This window comes from Chlorocebus sabaeus, chromosome 24 (genome assembly GCF_047675955.1).
Source record: "Chlorocebus sabaeus isolate Y175 chromosome 24, mChlSab1.0.hap1, whole genome shotgun sequence".
In the NCBI taxonomy this organism is placed as follows: Eukaryota; Metazoa; Chordata; class Mammalia; order Primates; family Cercopithecidae; genus Chlorocebus; species Chlorocebus sabaeus.
Window position 1 is genome coordinate 52,557,258 of NC_132927.1, and position 15,557 is coordinate 52,572,814.

Genomic DNA, 15,557 nt, shown 5'->3' on the forward strand with positions numbered 1-15,557 from the left:
GTAACACTGCCCTGTCGGAGGCATGGGTTGTGGCAGGAAGAGCGTGGGGTTTAGTGTCCAGTATCTGTGTTTGAATCTTGATATTTAACCAGCTCTGTTTTATCCCTGAACAATTTATCTGATCTCTCTATACCTCAGTTCCCTGATCTAGAAAGTGGAGATCACTATGAGTCATCTCTATGAGTATCTATGAGTAAGGGTTTGTATTAACAATTAAGATCATGAGTAGTCATTGTTTAAGCAATAGGCACGTAAGTACTTTATAAGTGATTTTTACTACATTATGAATGCGTGCTCCTGAATTTATTTATTTGTTCAGTTGAACCCATTTTCTCAGAGTAGGAAATACTATCTTACTTAAATCTTGTCTTTACTTTTTTGTAGAGAAAAAAGAGGTACCTTATGTGGCCACTTAGGTTACTAGGACATGAAGTATAAGGATTAAGAAAATTTTGTTTCTAAGTGTCTCTCATTCTAATTTGTCTTATTCTAATTTATCTCCCCTTGATGTTTTTGCTCCTCTCTATTGTAACCTTACTAGTTCACATGGATGCAGTGGAGCCAACCACACCAGCATCACAAGCCCCCAAATCACCCAGCTCTGAGTGGTTGGTCAGGACCTCTGCAACAGAGAAAACCACAGATGCAACTACTGCTACATTTTTTAAAATGCCACAAGAAAAGAGCCCTGGATACAGCTAGAGAGCAAGACTTCACCCTTCAGGAGCTGACTGGGTGTTGCTGAAGCAAATGTTGGACTTTGTGTTAGATAGTCTTGCATATCTTAATCGACATTCCCAGTCCTTTCACCACCAGAACCAACTCCTCTTTCAAACACAGCAGTGGACTCTTTCTCTCAGAAGATCATGTTGTGCGAGTCTTTTTTTTTTTTTTTTAATAGTAAAATATTGAGGCAGCAATTTTTTACAAAAAGGTCATCCTCTGCTCTATTTGTTACCTTGTTATTGCTGTCTCAACATTTACTACAGCTCCATTTACAGAGCTGTTGCTTTTTTGCAGTTGTCTTTGTTCTTGAAAAACCAGTAACTGCTTCTGCATACGTTTTGTGTAGAGCTTTTAATATCATTTGAGGAAGTTCCAAATTTGTAGCCAGTTCCAAACAAATTTAAATACTGAGTTGAGGCCTGTATGGAATTGTTTGCAGGAGATAAGGCTTGCCTTTGAGCCTACTCTTGATTCACTCAGAGTGCCAATAAGATAAATCAACGAGGTTCTCATTTTGGAGCCTCAAAAGAGACACCAGCAACTGGGCCTTGAGAACTTCCATTTTTTTGCAGATTGTCTGCAGAAACTCAGACAGCTCATCAGCAGCAGCAGCTGTATTGTATTTTACCTCATCTTCAGAGTTTATGTTCTACTGAAAGAGGACGTGTGTATACATGCACACGCACACACACAGCTTGGTGTAATGGAGAAGATGGTTTAGGTGTACAGCAAATTTAAAATAGTCAGTGAATTGTGTCTTACTACTTCATGTCCCAGTGTAAGCCTTTATGTCCTAAGCAGAACTTTATTGTTAGTATTATAGGTTAATAACCTGCAGCAGAAATTCATACTCTATTATAATAATGGCTTCTTGGGGCCATGCTTTGGGGAGGTAAAATGTCTTTTTGACATGCCTTTATATTTGGTGTGTTTATGATGGCTCAGCTGCATGTGGAGTTATATATACAGTCGTGCCTGAAGTTGGATGCTACTTTGTCAAAATGAGAAATAAGTGAAGGCCTGGAGCTGCTGGAGAGAAGCCACACTTTCTAAAAAGTATTATCAAGAGTGTCTGTCATTCATTCAGGGGCCTGGCTGACAGAAGGGCTTTTTTTAATACCAATGAGTGCATTTACTCTGAAATACACAGAAGCTCTTGGTGAATTGCTCCCTGCTCTGGTCACATTGTAGAGGGACTCCGACTCATGCACCTGCTTATTTTCTGTCTTAAATAGGTGCTGGATGGGGCAGCACCTCCTTCCCCCAAAGTGCGATTGCCCCTGTTTCCCATACAAAGTGTAATGATGGGTTGCTTTATCATACTCCCTTTTACAATTATAGTCCTTATCAATGGAAACTCCAGATTTCTTTATCGATGAAGTGGGGAGGTGGGTGGGCATGAATCTAGTTGGAAAAGGGGATTTGAAGCTAAGTTTATGTGGCACTTTAAGACTGAGAACATGTCAATTGTTCATAATCAGGAATATGGTAGAGGGAGAGCAGGTGGAGATGATGGGACGGGAAAGTGCAGAAACCGGCCCAGCATGCCTCTGAGTTGCCCTTGGTTCTCATGCAGCAGTGTGTGTGCTGACAGGGGTGTTCCACCCTTGGTTCTCATGTCATGCAGCAGTGTGGGAGAGTGGTGAAGCCGGCCCAGCATGCCTCTGAGTTGCCTCTGGTTCTCATGCAGCAGTATGTGTGCTTAACAGGAGTGGAGATGATGGGACGGGAGAATGCTGAAACTGGCCCAGCAGACCTCTGAGTCACCCGTGGCTCTCATGCAGCAGTGTGTGTGCTTACAGGGATTTCCCAGGCTGCACTTCCCTTCCCTGTGGGCTGCACCCACAGAAGTATAGAAAATATGTCTGTTGAATATAAATTGGTACCACTGAATTGTTTTAGTGATGAGGTTAGATTTTGTTGTCATGTGCATTGTCACCATAGTGACCCATGGCATATATTTTTAACATACTTGGTTGGGTTTGAGAGAAATCTGTGGATATAATTTTTTGTTTGTGTCAAGCTGTATGACTCATGCAGTGATTGGTCCCATGATCATGGCCTATTAGTGAAAACCTCCAAAGGTCAGGTGGCCAAGGTGTTCCCTCATTTTTTCTATATAACTTGTTGCCTGATAGTCCACCTTTCTACCTATGATTAAAAATTTTTATATACAACATTATTTACATTTCAAACATCTCTACAAAGTCATGCCATTTTAAGGAGACGAAAACAGTCACAGAGTTAAGTGACTTGCTCCAAATCACAGAACTAAGCCAGGACTAGAATCCCAGACTTTCAGATTTTCTCTGCCCTGGGTTATAATCTCTTGTTTTTCAGTGATAGACCTGAGTCAGTCTGAGATGCTTATTTATGAAACAGTATGCCGTGAATATTTATTATCTTCTTGGGCATGCTTTTCTACCCATTTTGAATACTTTCAACAGGGATTACCCAAGAATGCAACGTCTACCTGTAATAAATGGGGAGAAAGTTAGTTGCCTGAGAGAATAGAATATTAAGCACACAAATACTTTCCAACACAGGGTTGTAAATTGTGCTCCTCATTTTAAGGTGCTGTATCTGCATGTTTAAGGATTATTAATCAATGTATTCTGCTTGCTTTCTGTATTAACCAGTTCCAGAGGATAGACTTAGAAATGAGTGTATTTTGAATCTTAAAACTTAAAGTTTCTTTATATGCAACGCAGTGTATAATGTCATAAATTAAGAAAAATCTATTATCTTTCAAAGAAATTACCTAGTTTCAAAAATCAGGTTTTGTAATCAGTGTTGAAAAACTCTGAAACACGACTTACTTTGAGGATGATCCTTGAGCTCATGTATTTGATCTGCTCAAAAGTAGTAACTAAAGCTGAGTTAAACAGTTTTTATTTATTTCAGGGTTCTGATTTTTCCCAGCTGGCTACACAGATGGCCTATCTGAATCCTAATTTTGTGTGTTTTCGATGATGGGCAGAAGTCAAAACATTATCTGCTTCTGTGAGGATCATTAATAAAAAGTTGGTTTTAATTACGAGTTTAAGGGAATTTTAGTTTATTTTTCAGATGGAGTATTTGAAAGGAACAAAACTCTCGTGTTGCCTTTTGTTGTTGTTGTTGTTGTTGTTGTTTCCTAGAGACAGGTTCTTGATCTGTCACTCAGGCTAGAGCGCAGTGATGTGTTCATAGTTCACTGTAACCTTGACCTCATAAGCTCAAGCCATCCTTCTGCCTCAGCCTCCTGAGTTGTGAGAACTACAGAAGTGTGCCACCACGCCTGGCTAGTTTTTTAAGTTTTTGTAGAGATAGGGTCTTGCTCTGTTGCCTATGCTGGTCTTGAACTTCTAACCTCAAGCAATCTTCCTGCCTCGGCCTCCCTAAGTGTTGTAGTAATAGGTGTGAGCCACCATGTCCGGCCTTGTGTTGCCTCTTGGTAAGAACTAATAAAAGGAAATTAGTAGCTTGTTTACCTGGTACCGGATTTGGAGGGGGCTGAGTATAGTTTTTACTGAGTGGTATGTGATTGGAAAATAGGCCACATTAGCCTTGAATTGTTTGAAATCAAATGAGATTCGAAATTTTAGAGGACATTGCTGGGCTATGAAATAGGCTACTAACAAGGCTATTTTTGTAGCAAAATGGCCAAAAGCTGAAATAAATCTTCTTAGTCTGTGATGCTTGCAGAGCATCCTTTGTTAAGTAAAGCACAACACCTAGGACAAGTAACTAAACTAGTTATGACTTCCAAATAGATTGATAGAGCCTTGCATTTTGGAGTTAGAGACACTGTAGCTGTATCTATAGACCTGTAATATAGCCTGGAAAGTTCTGTTGCTGCAGAGTTATCATTCAAGTCACTTGGAATTGAAGAAGATATGGAGTGTTGAGACAAAGGAACTAGGCTGGCACAGTCATTGCTGATGCGATGGGTTCTCCACTTTGGCTCCAGGCGTAGGCTCCTGGTGGTGATGCATGATTCATTTCCAGTCTTTGTTTCATTTTGGCTTCATTACTGTGGTTCTGAGCCACACAGGTTTCTCCCCCTGAGGAGAAGACTGTAAAAACCTCAGCGTTAGCAGCTGTGTTCAGTGCCCTGTATGTCTTGTGAAGCTTATCTGAGCTGGACTGAGAGCAGAGTGGCTCACTCTTGCAGCTGTGGATGCAGTCTAGTTGGAGGCATGGCTTGGAGGATGTCATGGTTCATGCAATGGTTGGAGGGATGGTAAAGTTAGCTCTTGTCAGCTGCTTCCCTCTGCTAGTGCTTGAGCTGCCAATTTTATTTGTCAGTGTTTCCTTATCTTCCACTCCTGTTGTGAAAGGTCACAGAGTTACTGTCACTGGCAACAATTTCTCCCCTTAGAAGAAATCTGGTACAGAGGGAAAGGGTGAGGAAAATGGTGAATTCCATCACTCAGAACTAAATGCAAGTGGCACAGAGATGCTTTCTCCTGTGTTAACGTCTCCAAAAGATGAACATCAAATGCCCAGAAACAGCAACATCAAAAAGAAGGAAGATGAGAAGTATTGTTGAAGAGTATGGACTATAGGGTTTTTAACAAGTCCAGCAAGACAAACTTATGGCTAAAAGAAGACATTTTTCTATCACTGCAAGTAGACATCATAAATGCTTGGTAAAATTGCCAGATTTAGGGAATAAAAAATTTTTCAAGTACAGTATTGAAGAATGGGGGCACATCCTGAAGACATTCAGCAAAGAAGCAATCTTGGCAAGGTGGAGAAATGGGAAGCAACGTGGAGAGAAAAGGAGCTGCCCAGCAGGAATTGTTAGCGTGTGGTCCCTAGGCCAACAACACCAGCACACCTTGCCCACACTAGACCTGCTGAATCAGAAACTGCCAGCGCAAGGTCCAGCAGTCTTCCAGTAAGCCCTCCAGGGGGCTCTGGTGCATGCTCAAGTTTGAGAACCATAGACTTTGACACAGTTAAAAAGATGTTTTCATGGACTGGTCTCCTTCTAAGCTCTGAGATGCTCTCATATTCCCTCCATAAGTAAAGAGTTTTTTTTTTTTTTTTTATAATTCTTTGCAGAAACTGTTAATGTCTTTATTTCTCATATTTTTTTTTCCCCTACAAGCTCCTGAAAGATCTTTTTGAAAAATTGACAAAGGATGCTATCAAGGGCTATGTTTAAATGGATGGAAATAACCTTGAAAATGGATAAAGCCTGGGTGTGGTGACTCACGCCCATAATCCCAACACTTTGGGAGGCCAGGGCAGCAGGATTGCTTTATCGCAGGATCTGAAGACCAGCCTATGCAGCATAGTGAGACCTTGTCTCTACAAAAACTTTTAAAAATTAGCTGGCTGTGGTGGTGCATGCCTGTGGTCCCAGCTGCTTGGGAGGCAGAGGCAAGAGGATCACTCTAGCCCAGGAGGTTGAGGGTGCCGTGAGCCATGATCTGGCCACTGCACTCCAGCCTGGGTGACAGAGCGAGACCCTGTATCAAAAAATGAATAATCAAATAAAAATGGATAAAAATGTAACAATGAATTATTAGTCTATGAATGATAGTCATTTTTCACAATTGGCAGTAAAATTATGATTTGTGTAATGTATGAGTTTACCACATTTGTTCATAAGATCTTAGTTTCAAGGGAAAGTATCATGTATTTTCCAGCATGATAATGATGAATCATTTAAAGTATGGCTCATAAAAATGAAAAAAAAATATTGGAAGAAAAAGCCAACTTGGGTACATAGGTGTGTAATAAATAGCTGTTGAGTTATTGATAATCTCTCGCTAGGATTGAATCTCAGTACTTCAGAGCATGTAAAAATCAATTTTCTGTGATCCCACTTAATCACACCGTGTTGTCTTTTTTTTAGATTTCAGCTAGCGATTCTGCAGGGGTCGGAGACCAATAGCAATCTCATGCTTTGTTGTTGATGTTATTGTCTGACTCGTGGATTCAGCATTTCAGAATATGGTACTCTAATCTTAAGGCTTTGAAAAAAAAAAAACCGTGGCCATTTTTCTTTATATTTTACTTGTGTTAATTGGGCTAGGTCCTAACTGGTTGCCAGAGCCTGGAAATCCAGGTTCTGTCTTTTCAGGGAATATGCATAGCTAAAGAGTTCATTGTGTTTGCAAAGGTACACTAGGAGTTCTCATTTCCTCAGATGCTTATGTGTGTAGACTGTTAAGTTCTCATTTCAATTTTTGCAGTCTTTTAAAACACCACACAATTTTTCTTTTCCATCTTAAAGACCAGTTAAAACTACCTCTGGCCACAAATGTTAGTGTTACTAGATATTATCAAGGTGTGAGACTAAAAAGTTAGAAGACTTTAAGATGTAAATTATATAAGTTAATGTTTTCTTTCTCTGAAAGTTCTGACCCTTGCTGACCCCTCATTCAAATGTTTTTAATTGAAAGGGGTAAGAAAATATCAGAGAACTTAAAGATGGCCTTCGTAACTTTGACTCAAAATCAACACGTTTCATTATGTATAGGTCCTACACCTTGCTTCCTCAAGCAGGCCATGAAAAAAAATCTCATGACCATGCAGACTGATGCCACCCCAAAACTATGGTAACGATTTGAATTGCTCTCAATATTGATCTCAAACTCCCTCCTGTTGTCAGCAGCTACTGCAAACTGGCTATTATAAACCCTTTCTACCCCCACCTTCTCTCAATCTCAGCAGTTAATCTCAGCCCTCCCCCACCACGTAACAGCCTCGGGCAGAACTTCCCACTTAGACACCCTCACACACACCCTTCCTTACCTTCTTGCCAGTGCCTGTCCTGCCCAAGACGAATCCCTTTTCCTGTGCCCTAAGCCCTCTCCCTTGATAAATGACTTGATCTAGATATAGCCTCACACTCCTGGCACATACAGCTTTGCATTTAAACATGTTCAGATACTCCTGCTTCAAACAAAAATACCTTTCCTCAACCCTTTGAAAGCCTAACTACCACTAAAGTATACTGCCCTTATCTGCACTCTGTCCATTCTGCAGTCCACTGAGGCAGTGGTTTTTAACCCTGGCTGCATGTTAGCATCACCTGGGAAGCTTTAAAACGTCCTAATTCTGTACTGGACCACAGACCCATTAAGTCAGCATGGGGAGGTGGGACGGGTTTCAGTCTTTAAAAAGAAGTGTAGCTGAGGCTGAGAACCACCACTCTAAAACCTGGCTGCTACCCTTGCTACCATGAAAACTGTTCTTGCTGGATTCACCAGTGACTTCTACTGTCAAAATGTAGCCCATAGGTTGATTTTTATGATACTGATGCTGTATAACCACTTCCTTCTTTGGAATGCACCCTTTCCTGACCCTGCTTTCCTGATTTTTCTCCCACTTCTTTGCTCTTTCTCAATTTCTCTGGGTGGTTTGGTAGGTCAGTCTAGCACAGACGGGATGCCGGTCTCTGCCACCACCTCCGTTACTGAAGTGAACACCTGTGTGCCAGTGAGTTCCTTTGCCATACCACCTTAATGCACCAACTTAAAAGCACAGATTAGAGGGAAGCGTTCACATTCACTAATCACTGCAGGCTTCTAGGAAAGCATACTAAAGGACTCTGGTCCTTCTCTTACCTCCCTTGTTCCTCCTCCAAGCCCAGTGAGGCAGGAGGAATTGCTGATAAGATTAGTGAGATTCTAAGGTGGATCACTCCTGTTTACTTATGAGTTGCTGTTTGTGAAAAGATGACCTGGACTGTGGTCCCTCTTCTGCTTTCTCCTCTTCGGGGTCTTGGCCTGGTAAGGGGGCCCGTGCCCAAAAGAGGCTCCTCCACCTAATGCTGTCTTCAATCTGTGGCTTTCTGCTGCTGGTTAAGATTTTAATTGGGCTGCCTCATCCCTTTTTGACCTTGAGCTTCATGTTGATCTTTATCAAGGAACTTTTTATTGGGGCATCACCACTAGCCCTATGAATACAGTGAAATTTGATTTCCCAGTCTACTGTTACCATTGCATGCTGCCCCTGGAACTGGATATATAGATTCCACTTTCATCAGAAGTGATGCTGTGTGTTCCTGATGTCTTTGAATCACTAGTTTCTGATTCAAAATATGGGGTAGGTGGATCTGATTAGTAGTCATATGCCTGTGTCCTGGCTAGGAAGTCAGAATGAGGTTATCTGGAAAGTTGAGCTTCCTCACATGTGGGAAGGTACTTCAGATGCTGGACAGCCAATAAGAATAACAAAGGTCCACCAGAGCCATTGCCCCAGTCACTGATTCAACAAACATTTACTGAACACTGATTAAGCCAAGTGCTCCTCAGGGACCTCTTAGGGAAGAGGATAACTGCCCTAAAGCTGGATGCCCCTGGGCCCCTTAGATATACTATCCTTGAGACTATTAGGCCCCTGTCCAGAATACCTAATAATAATAATGGCAAATGTGTACTTAGTGGTCTGCCATTTGGAAACAACATCTCACTCAGCAACTCTAAGGGTAGGTACTTTTGTCTCCATTTTAAAACAATGAACTACACTTACAGTTATAGACAAACTTGCTGAAGTCACATATCTATTAAGCATCAGTGAAGATTCAGATTCAAGTCTGTTTGATGTTAAAGAGTGTCTGTCCCTAACCAATACCTCTGCTGCCTCTTTTGACAGACTGAACTGTCAGAGGGCATGTACGTATGCATAAGCTGTGGGCCACTGGGCCCTGGGCCAGTGTCTGATGAGACCTCTTTATTGACTTGTTTCTCTTGGGCTGTTTCTCTACCAGGCAACTGAATGGGCTCATCCCTTCTCTGTGCGTACATCATTGAATGGAGATAGCCGGTTTCTGTGACATCCTCTTATAACAACCTAGTTTTGTTCTTGAGAGTGACCAGAGCGAGAGAAAAGTCAATTAAATCTTGCAGATCTTGCAAACCTATGGCAATAAAAAGGTATTGTCCTTTGTGTACCAAGGCACAACTGATTCCTAAACGAGGAAGATATGTGTTATGAGATCGTAATGTTAGTGATAGACTTTTCAACACCTTGGTAAACATTTCTTTGACTGTTAGCAAAAGCTGCCTTAACAGTCTTGGCTTTTAGAAATGTCCCTTCATTCAGTAGATGTGTATAGAACACATTTTATGCCAGGCACTCTGCTAGGAGCTGGGTATACAGAGAAGAAAGGCATTCCTGCTCTCATGATGTTCATGGTCTTCTGAGGAAGAGACAAGAAAAGCAAGTATTACGATGTAGAGTGAGATAAGAATGGCAGGGTATTTTGGCAGCAAGGAAGAGGGCACTTTAACTCAAACTGGGCAGTGGAAGAAGTAAAAAAAAAAAACACGAAATGAAATCCTAAAGGATGAGCAGGAGTTAAGAAGAGTGGATCAAGCCCTCCAAGGGTAAGAGCATGGTTTGTTCAGACCACTGCAAGTGTTTTCATATGGCCCACATGTAAAGCTTATAGAGGAACAGAGAGAGGAAGGCAGGAGACAGGAAGTGAAGGCAGTTGGAGAACTATTGCAGTATTCCTCTGCTAAGCTCAGGGTGCCATTCATGGAAACCCTACTGCAACTGGCCCATTGTGCATACAAAGCTGGAACTGAGATGTGAACAGGTTTGCATTGCCTTGGTCACCTTCCGTGGGAAATATAGCTAGGCCCACTTATTGGTAGGAGCTACTGACATGTTAAAACTAGGTTAAACTGAATTGGAAGTAATGTTTTATTTGGAATCCTGGCTGACTGATTTCATTACATGTTCTAGCATGATACCAGTCTGAGGTTATGCCCCTTGAACCACCAGCTTAGTAGAGTTTAATGCACAATGTGATGGTCTTAGTTCCTTGTACTGTTCTTCAGCGACAAAGTTGTTCAAGTGCCAGTTAAGTTTTTTGGGCTTTGTTTCTCAGTAGTCACAGTAAATTTGTGTTGATCTGTTTACACCTTTTGGACTGAACACCTTAGCAATCTTTGATATTTTAAGCCTACAGAAAGTGCCCATGGGATAAAACCAATCTGCTGGCTCACACTAAGTTCTGATCCCATGATTTTGGTCTCATTAATACCGTGCTATAAATAAAGTTAGCTAAACGTTTTGAAACTGCATAAAAGTGAAATAATTGTGAGTTTTGGGCCAACATTTTTCCTGAACAGCTTCTGACTGACCAGCATTTTAAATTAGGTGATGTAGTCTAGCTTTTGTACATAGAAATAAGAAAGTGACTTTTATGTTCCATTATTAAAATAGTATAGGGAGGACAGGTAAATATACTAATTTTTCATTGCTCATACTAGAGAATTAAGGTATATTGACTAATGAAATAGAGGATTATGGGGACCATATGAAAATATGATTAAAGAGATTATCACTAGAGGAAAAATTCAGACTGCTAATTATGAGAAAAAACATGTATGCACAACCAAACAAATCACAAAAATTAAAGATTTCTAAAACAATAGAATAGGAACAAATGTACCTGTCATATTAATAAAAGTAAACTTAGCTGTAGATAAAAGGCAAAAATGTCAGCAAACACTAATTTCATGTTATAAGATTCAGAAAGGTTGCGCAAAAGTAAACCAAGCAAACACAAACAAGAAAATGAGTTGTAGTCTGCATATCAGGCAAGGTTGAACTTAGGGAAAAAGAATTGAAAGAAAAAGAAAAACACTACATAATGCTAAAGGGTGTGACTCACGAGATGTGATGTTTCTCGAATTCTGTACTAAATAATGGAAAACCATTTATGTATTGGAAGCCATGGGAGACACTGGAAGAAACAGAAATACAGTGTTAGTTGGATATTTTAATTCAATTCTGTCAGTTCATGACAAATCAATGGATAAAACCTAGGACATGGAATGATTTAAATAAGATACAGAAGATCTAGTTGATACATATTAGACTTTACCCTAAAAATGGTAACTACACTTTACCCCTAAAACATTTCCCCATTTGACTGTGTATTAGAGCATACAGAAAACATAAGTTTCAGAACAGAGAAAAGGAACAACAGATGCCATTTGCTGATAAAAATGCAATAAACTTAGAATTTGAGGATAAGTGGTCAGAAAAAAAAGAATGCAATAAATTAAAGCTAGAAAACACTGCTCATCTGCAATCTAAAATGTTTTTAAGCTCTTCAACTATTCTTGGGTTGATTAGGAAATGCAAAGCATTAAAAAAGCATTTCATATCTAGACTATAAACTTGTTCCTCTGAGATACACATAAAACAGTGCCCAGAGGAAAATTCATTGCCCTAAGATTTGTGTATTAAAAACTAAGATAAATGTTGTATAACTCAAAATATTAGGAAAAGGAATCTTTTAAAAGCAGACTAAAAGAATCCAGAAAAATTAATTAGAAAAATGGGGAAACAGAATTAAAGAGCTAATTTTTAAAATACGTAGTAAAATATGTAACATTTTAGCTACCATTACAAGAGAAGACAAACACAAAATAAAAATTACCAGATAATATATAAGAGCCATAAAATATACTTTGCTCAACTGTACGCAAACAATTTAAAAACTTGGATTAAATGGATAATTTTCTAGAAAGGTATTATTTGCCAAAAAATGACATCAAAAGAAATCTAATATAGCAATTGTCATAGAAGAAGTATTTCAATTAGCATGACTAAGTATTTTTAAAGACCCTACCAATGAAAACAAAGAAATGCATTTGGAGGATTAACAAAAACTTTTTATAACACCAGTTTTTTATTTTACATTTTAAAGCATGACATGGAATTTATTGAAAAGACATGTATTTTATAGAATCCAAGCAAAAGCTGACCAGCCAGAGATAAAGTGAGACCAACTCAGGGAATGTGAGCAGTGGTGATTTATTCCCTCTGGTGTTCCATGTTAGCCTGACACAGAGCTCCTTTTCCACATTCTCAGGGGCTCTTGATCCAAAACCTTAAAAAAAAAAAAAAATTAGACTTAACAGAAAAGCTGCAAAAGTAGATTTCCTGTGTGCCCTTCTCTCAGCTTCTTCTAATGTTAACTTATATACCAATGGTACAATTATTGAAACTAGAAAATTAACATTGGTACAATCCTATTAACTACATACTTTATTTGAATTATAGCAGTTTTCCCAGTAATGTTGTTTTTCTGGTTTGGTATTCAATCCAGGATCCATATGTACTTGGGTCTTTCTGGGTTTTCTATTCTGTTCCACTGGTCTACTTGTGCATGGTACCACACTTTTAATTATAGAGACTTTATAGAATGTTTTAATGACTGGCAAGGCTAGTCCCTCTTATAATTTTTCCTATTTGTTGTGCTTCTAGCTATTCAAACATTTTTTTTTCCCATATGAACTTTAGTATCAACTTGTCTAAATTCATTTTTTAAGGTACATTGGTATTTTATTGATATTATATGATATTAACTGATTTAGGGAGAACTAACATCTTTAAAATGTGGAGTCATCCTATCCAAGAACAGAGGATGTATTTCCATTTATTCAAGTCTATTTTGTGCCTTTTCAGCAGTGTTTTAAAATTATCCTTGTGTAGGTTTTGTGCATTTCTGGCTAAGCTTATCCCTAAGTATTTAATTTATTTGCTAGTAAGTGAGATTTCCTCTGCCATTATGTCTTCTAACTGGTTATTGCTCTCTATATAAAAGCTACTGATTTTGTATGCTAATATATCTTGCTGCCTTATTTTTTTTTTTTTAATAAACAACAGAAATTTATTTCTTACGGTTTCACAGTCTGGGAAGTCCAAGATCAAGGTGCTGGCCGATTCAATGTCTGGTGAGAGCTTGCCTTCTGGTTCATAGATGTCACCTTCTAGTTGTGTCCTCACATGGTGAAGGGGACTAGTTAACTCTCTGGGGTCTCTTGTGTAAGGGCATAAATCCCAATCAGTAGGGCTCCACTCTCCTAATCTAATGACCTCCCAAAGGCCCTGTCTCCAATACCAACACTTTGGGGATTAGGATTTCCACCTGTTTTCGGGGGGGACAAACATTTATGCCATAGCAGTCAGTAGCAAACTCTTTTTGTTTTGCAGCCAAAGGTCAGTCAAGTTTTATCTTCTTAGCTTAGTATAATCTAAGCCCTAAAGCCATGAAATGCATGGAAAAGGTTTGTTTTCTTTTTCTAACTTTTATTTTAGATTTGAGGGGTATACGTGCAGGTTTGTTACCTGGGTATATTGCGTGATGCTGAGGTTTGGGGCATGAATGACCTGTCACCCAGGTACTGAGCATCCTTACAGAATTCTTTTACTTTTGAAGTTAGTTTTATCATTGCTCCTCTAGAAAAACAAACAAGCACAAAAATCAAAAATTGTTTCTAAATACCCAGAAGAATGATGAGAAATGAAAAAAATCTATAGAAGTAAAAAATTACATGAAAGCTTAAACCTAGGAGAGCAAGTAAGACAAAACTTTCCTGACTTTGGCCCTGGGTGAAGGAAAAGGTGTTCCTCTCCTACCAACCTAAAAATGTTGAACAAGTTGTCCCCTATATAGAGGGTTGGGGCTCAAATTTATACTACTTGTATGGTGCAGAATACTGCATGAGGAAATTTAATTTACCGTAGACCCAAGCCAATTGTAACCCCAGGTAACTACTAGAAGCAACCACAAATTCTCTCTGGAGGAATGAACTTTCAACCCAGTTATCAAAGAACTCTCACAGATAAAGTTATGAATATGTACAACTTAAGCCAATAAATTTGAAAGCTTAGACAAAATTCCTAGAGAAAATAATTTCTCAAAACTCATTCAGGGGAAATAGAAAACTTGATTAGTTCTGTAACATTAAACAAATTTAGTAAGTAGTTTAAAATCTGGGCCTGTGTACTCTGCAGAAAGATGTTATGGGACCCCCAAAATGCCATCGGTTTTTTTTCTGGAGTTTGACACATTGATTGTAAAGTTCATTTAGAAGAACAATGCACAAGAGCAGCCCAAGGAAACCCTTTTAAGAGAGCACTTGGTAGGAGGAGGGCTAGTCCCACTACGTATTAAAACATAAAGCCTCAACTCTGAAAGTGTGGTAGAGGTGCATGCATAGGTCAATGGAACAATATAGAAAATTCTGAAACAGGCCCAATTGCATATGACAATTCAGGATACAACAAAGGTGGTGCCCTAAGTCAGTGGGGGGGAAAGATGGATTATAAAAATGAATGGTGTTGAGATAACTGGATATAGTTATATGGCTACATATAAATATATAACCATACAGGAAAAAGTGGATCTGTTTCTCACACTATGCCAGGATAATTTTCAAATTGAAGAGAGATTTAATTGTACAATTTAAACTATACAACTACTAGAAAGGAAAAAAAAGATGAATTCCTCTGTGACAGGGGTCAGCAAGCTACATAGCCTGTAGGCCAAATCTGACTGACCCAAGGCCTAGTTTTGGGCTGCTGCAAGCTAAGAATGGTGTTTTGCTTTGTTTTTTCTTCCACCTTTAAAGTGTTCAATAACAAAAAGAGGAGACTTTGGAACAGAGACTTTATGTGGCCGCAAACTCTAAAATATTCACTATCCAAACTTTTATTTAAAAAAGACTATGGACCCTTGCTTTGTAACCTGGGTTAGCTATTGCATAATAATGCCACTGAACTCAGCTGGGGTATATCTGCTCTAAGTGTCTCTCATCTCCTTGGACCAGTACAAAAATATACTCCACTCCTTTGGTAGAAGGGAATGTAAATCCACATGGCAAAGGATATAGGGAACTGAAAAATTTTGGAACCAATAATATACTCTTCCACACTAAATACTACTAAAAATTTAGATGCAATAAGAGATATATTTGACTGTTTTAAAAAAATCTTGTATGCATATACACAGTAAGCAAACTAAAATACAAGTGATAACCCAGAAACATGGTTGCAACTTACATCACAGATTAAAGGCT

At 39.1% G+C, this 15,557-nt stretch overlaps 1 protein-coding gene across 3 annotated transcripts in view; it reads left to right on the forward strand.

The window, feature by feature from the left end:
* GPATCH2L (G-patch domain containing 2 like) overlaps positions 1 to 13,322 on the forward strand; it is a 62,628-nt gene extending 49,306 nt beyond the window's left edge. For all 3 annotated transcript variants that reach the window (XR_012091014.1, XM_007987355.3, XM_007987354.3), the window contains one exon: positions 542 to 13,322. Coding sequence is in view for 2 of the 3 variants with exons in the window: in XM_007987355.3 (XP_007985546.3) it covers positions 542 to 702 (161 nt within the window). In the remaining variant the exon portion in view is untranslated. The remainder of the gene's footprint in view (positions 1 to 541) is intronic.
* Positions 13,323 to 15,557: the final 2,235 nt, after the last annotated feature.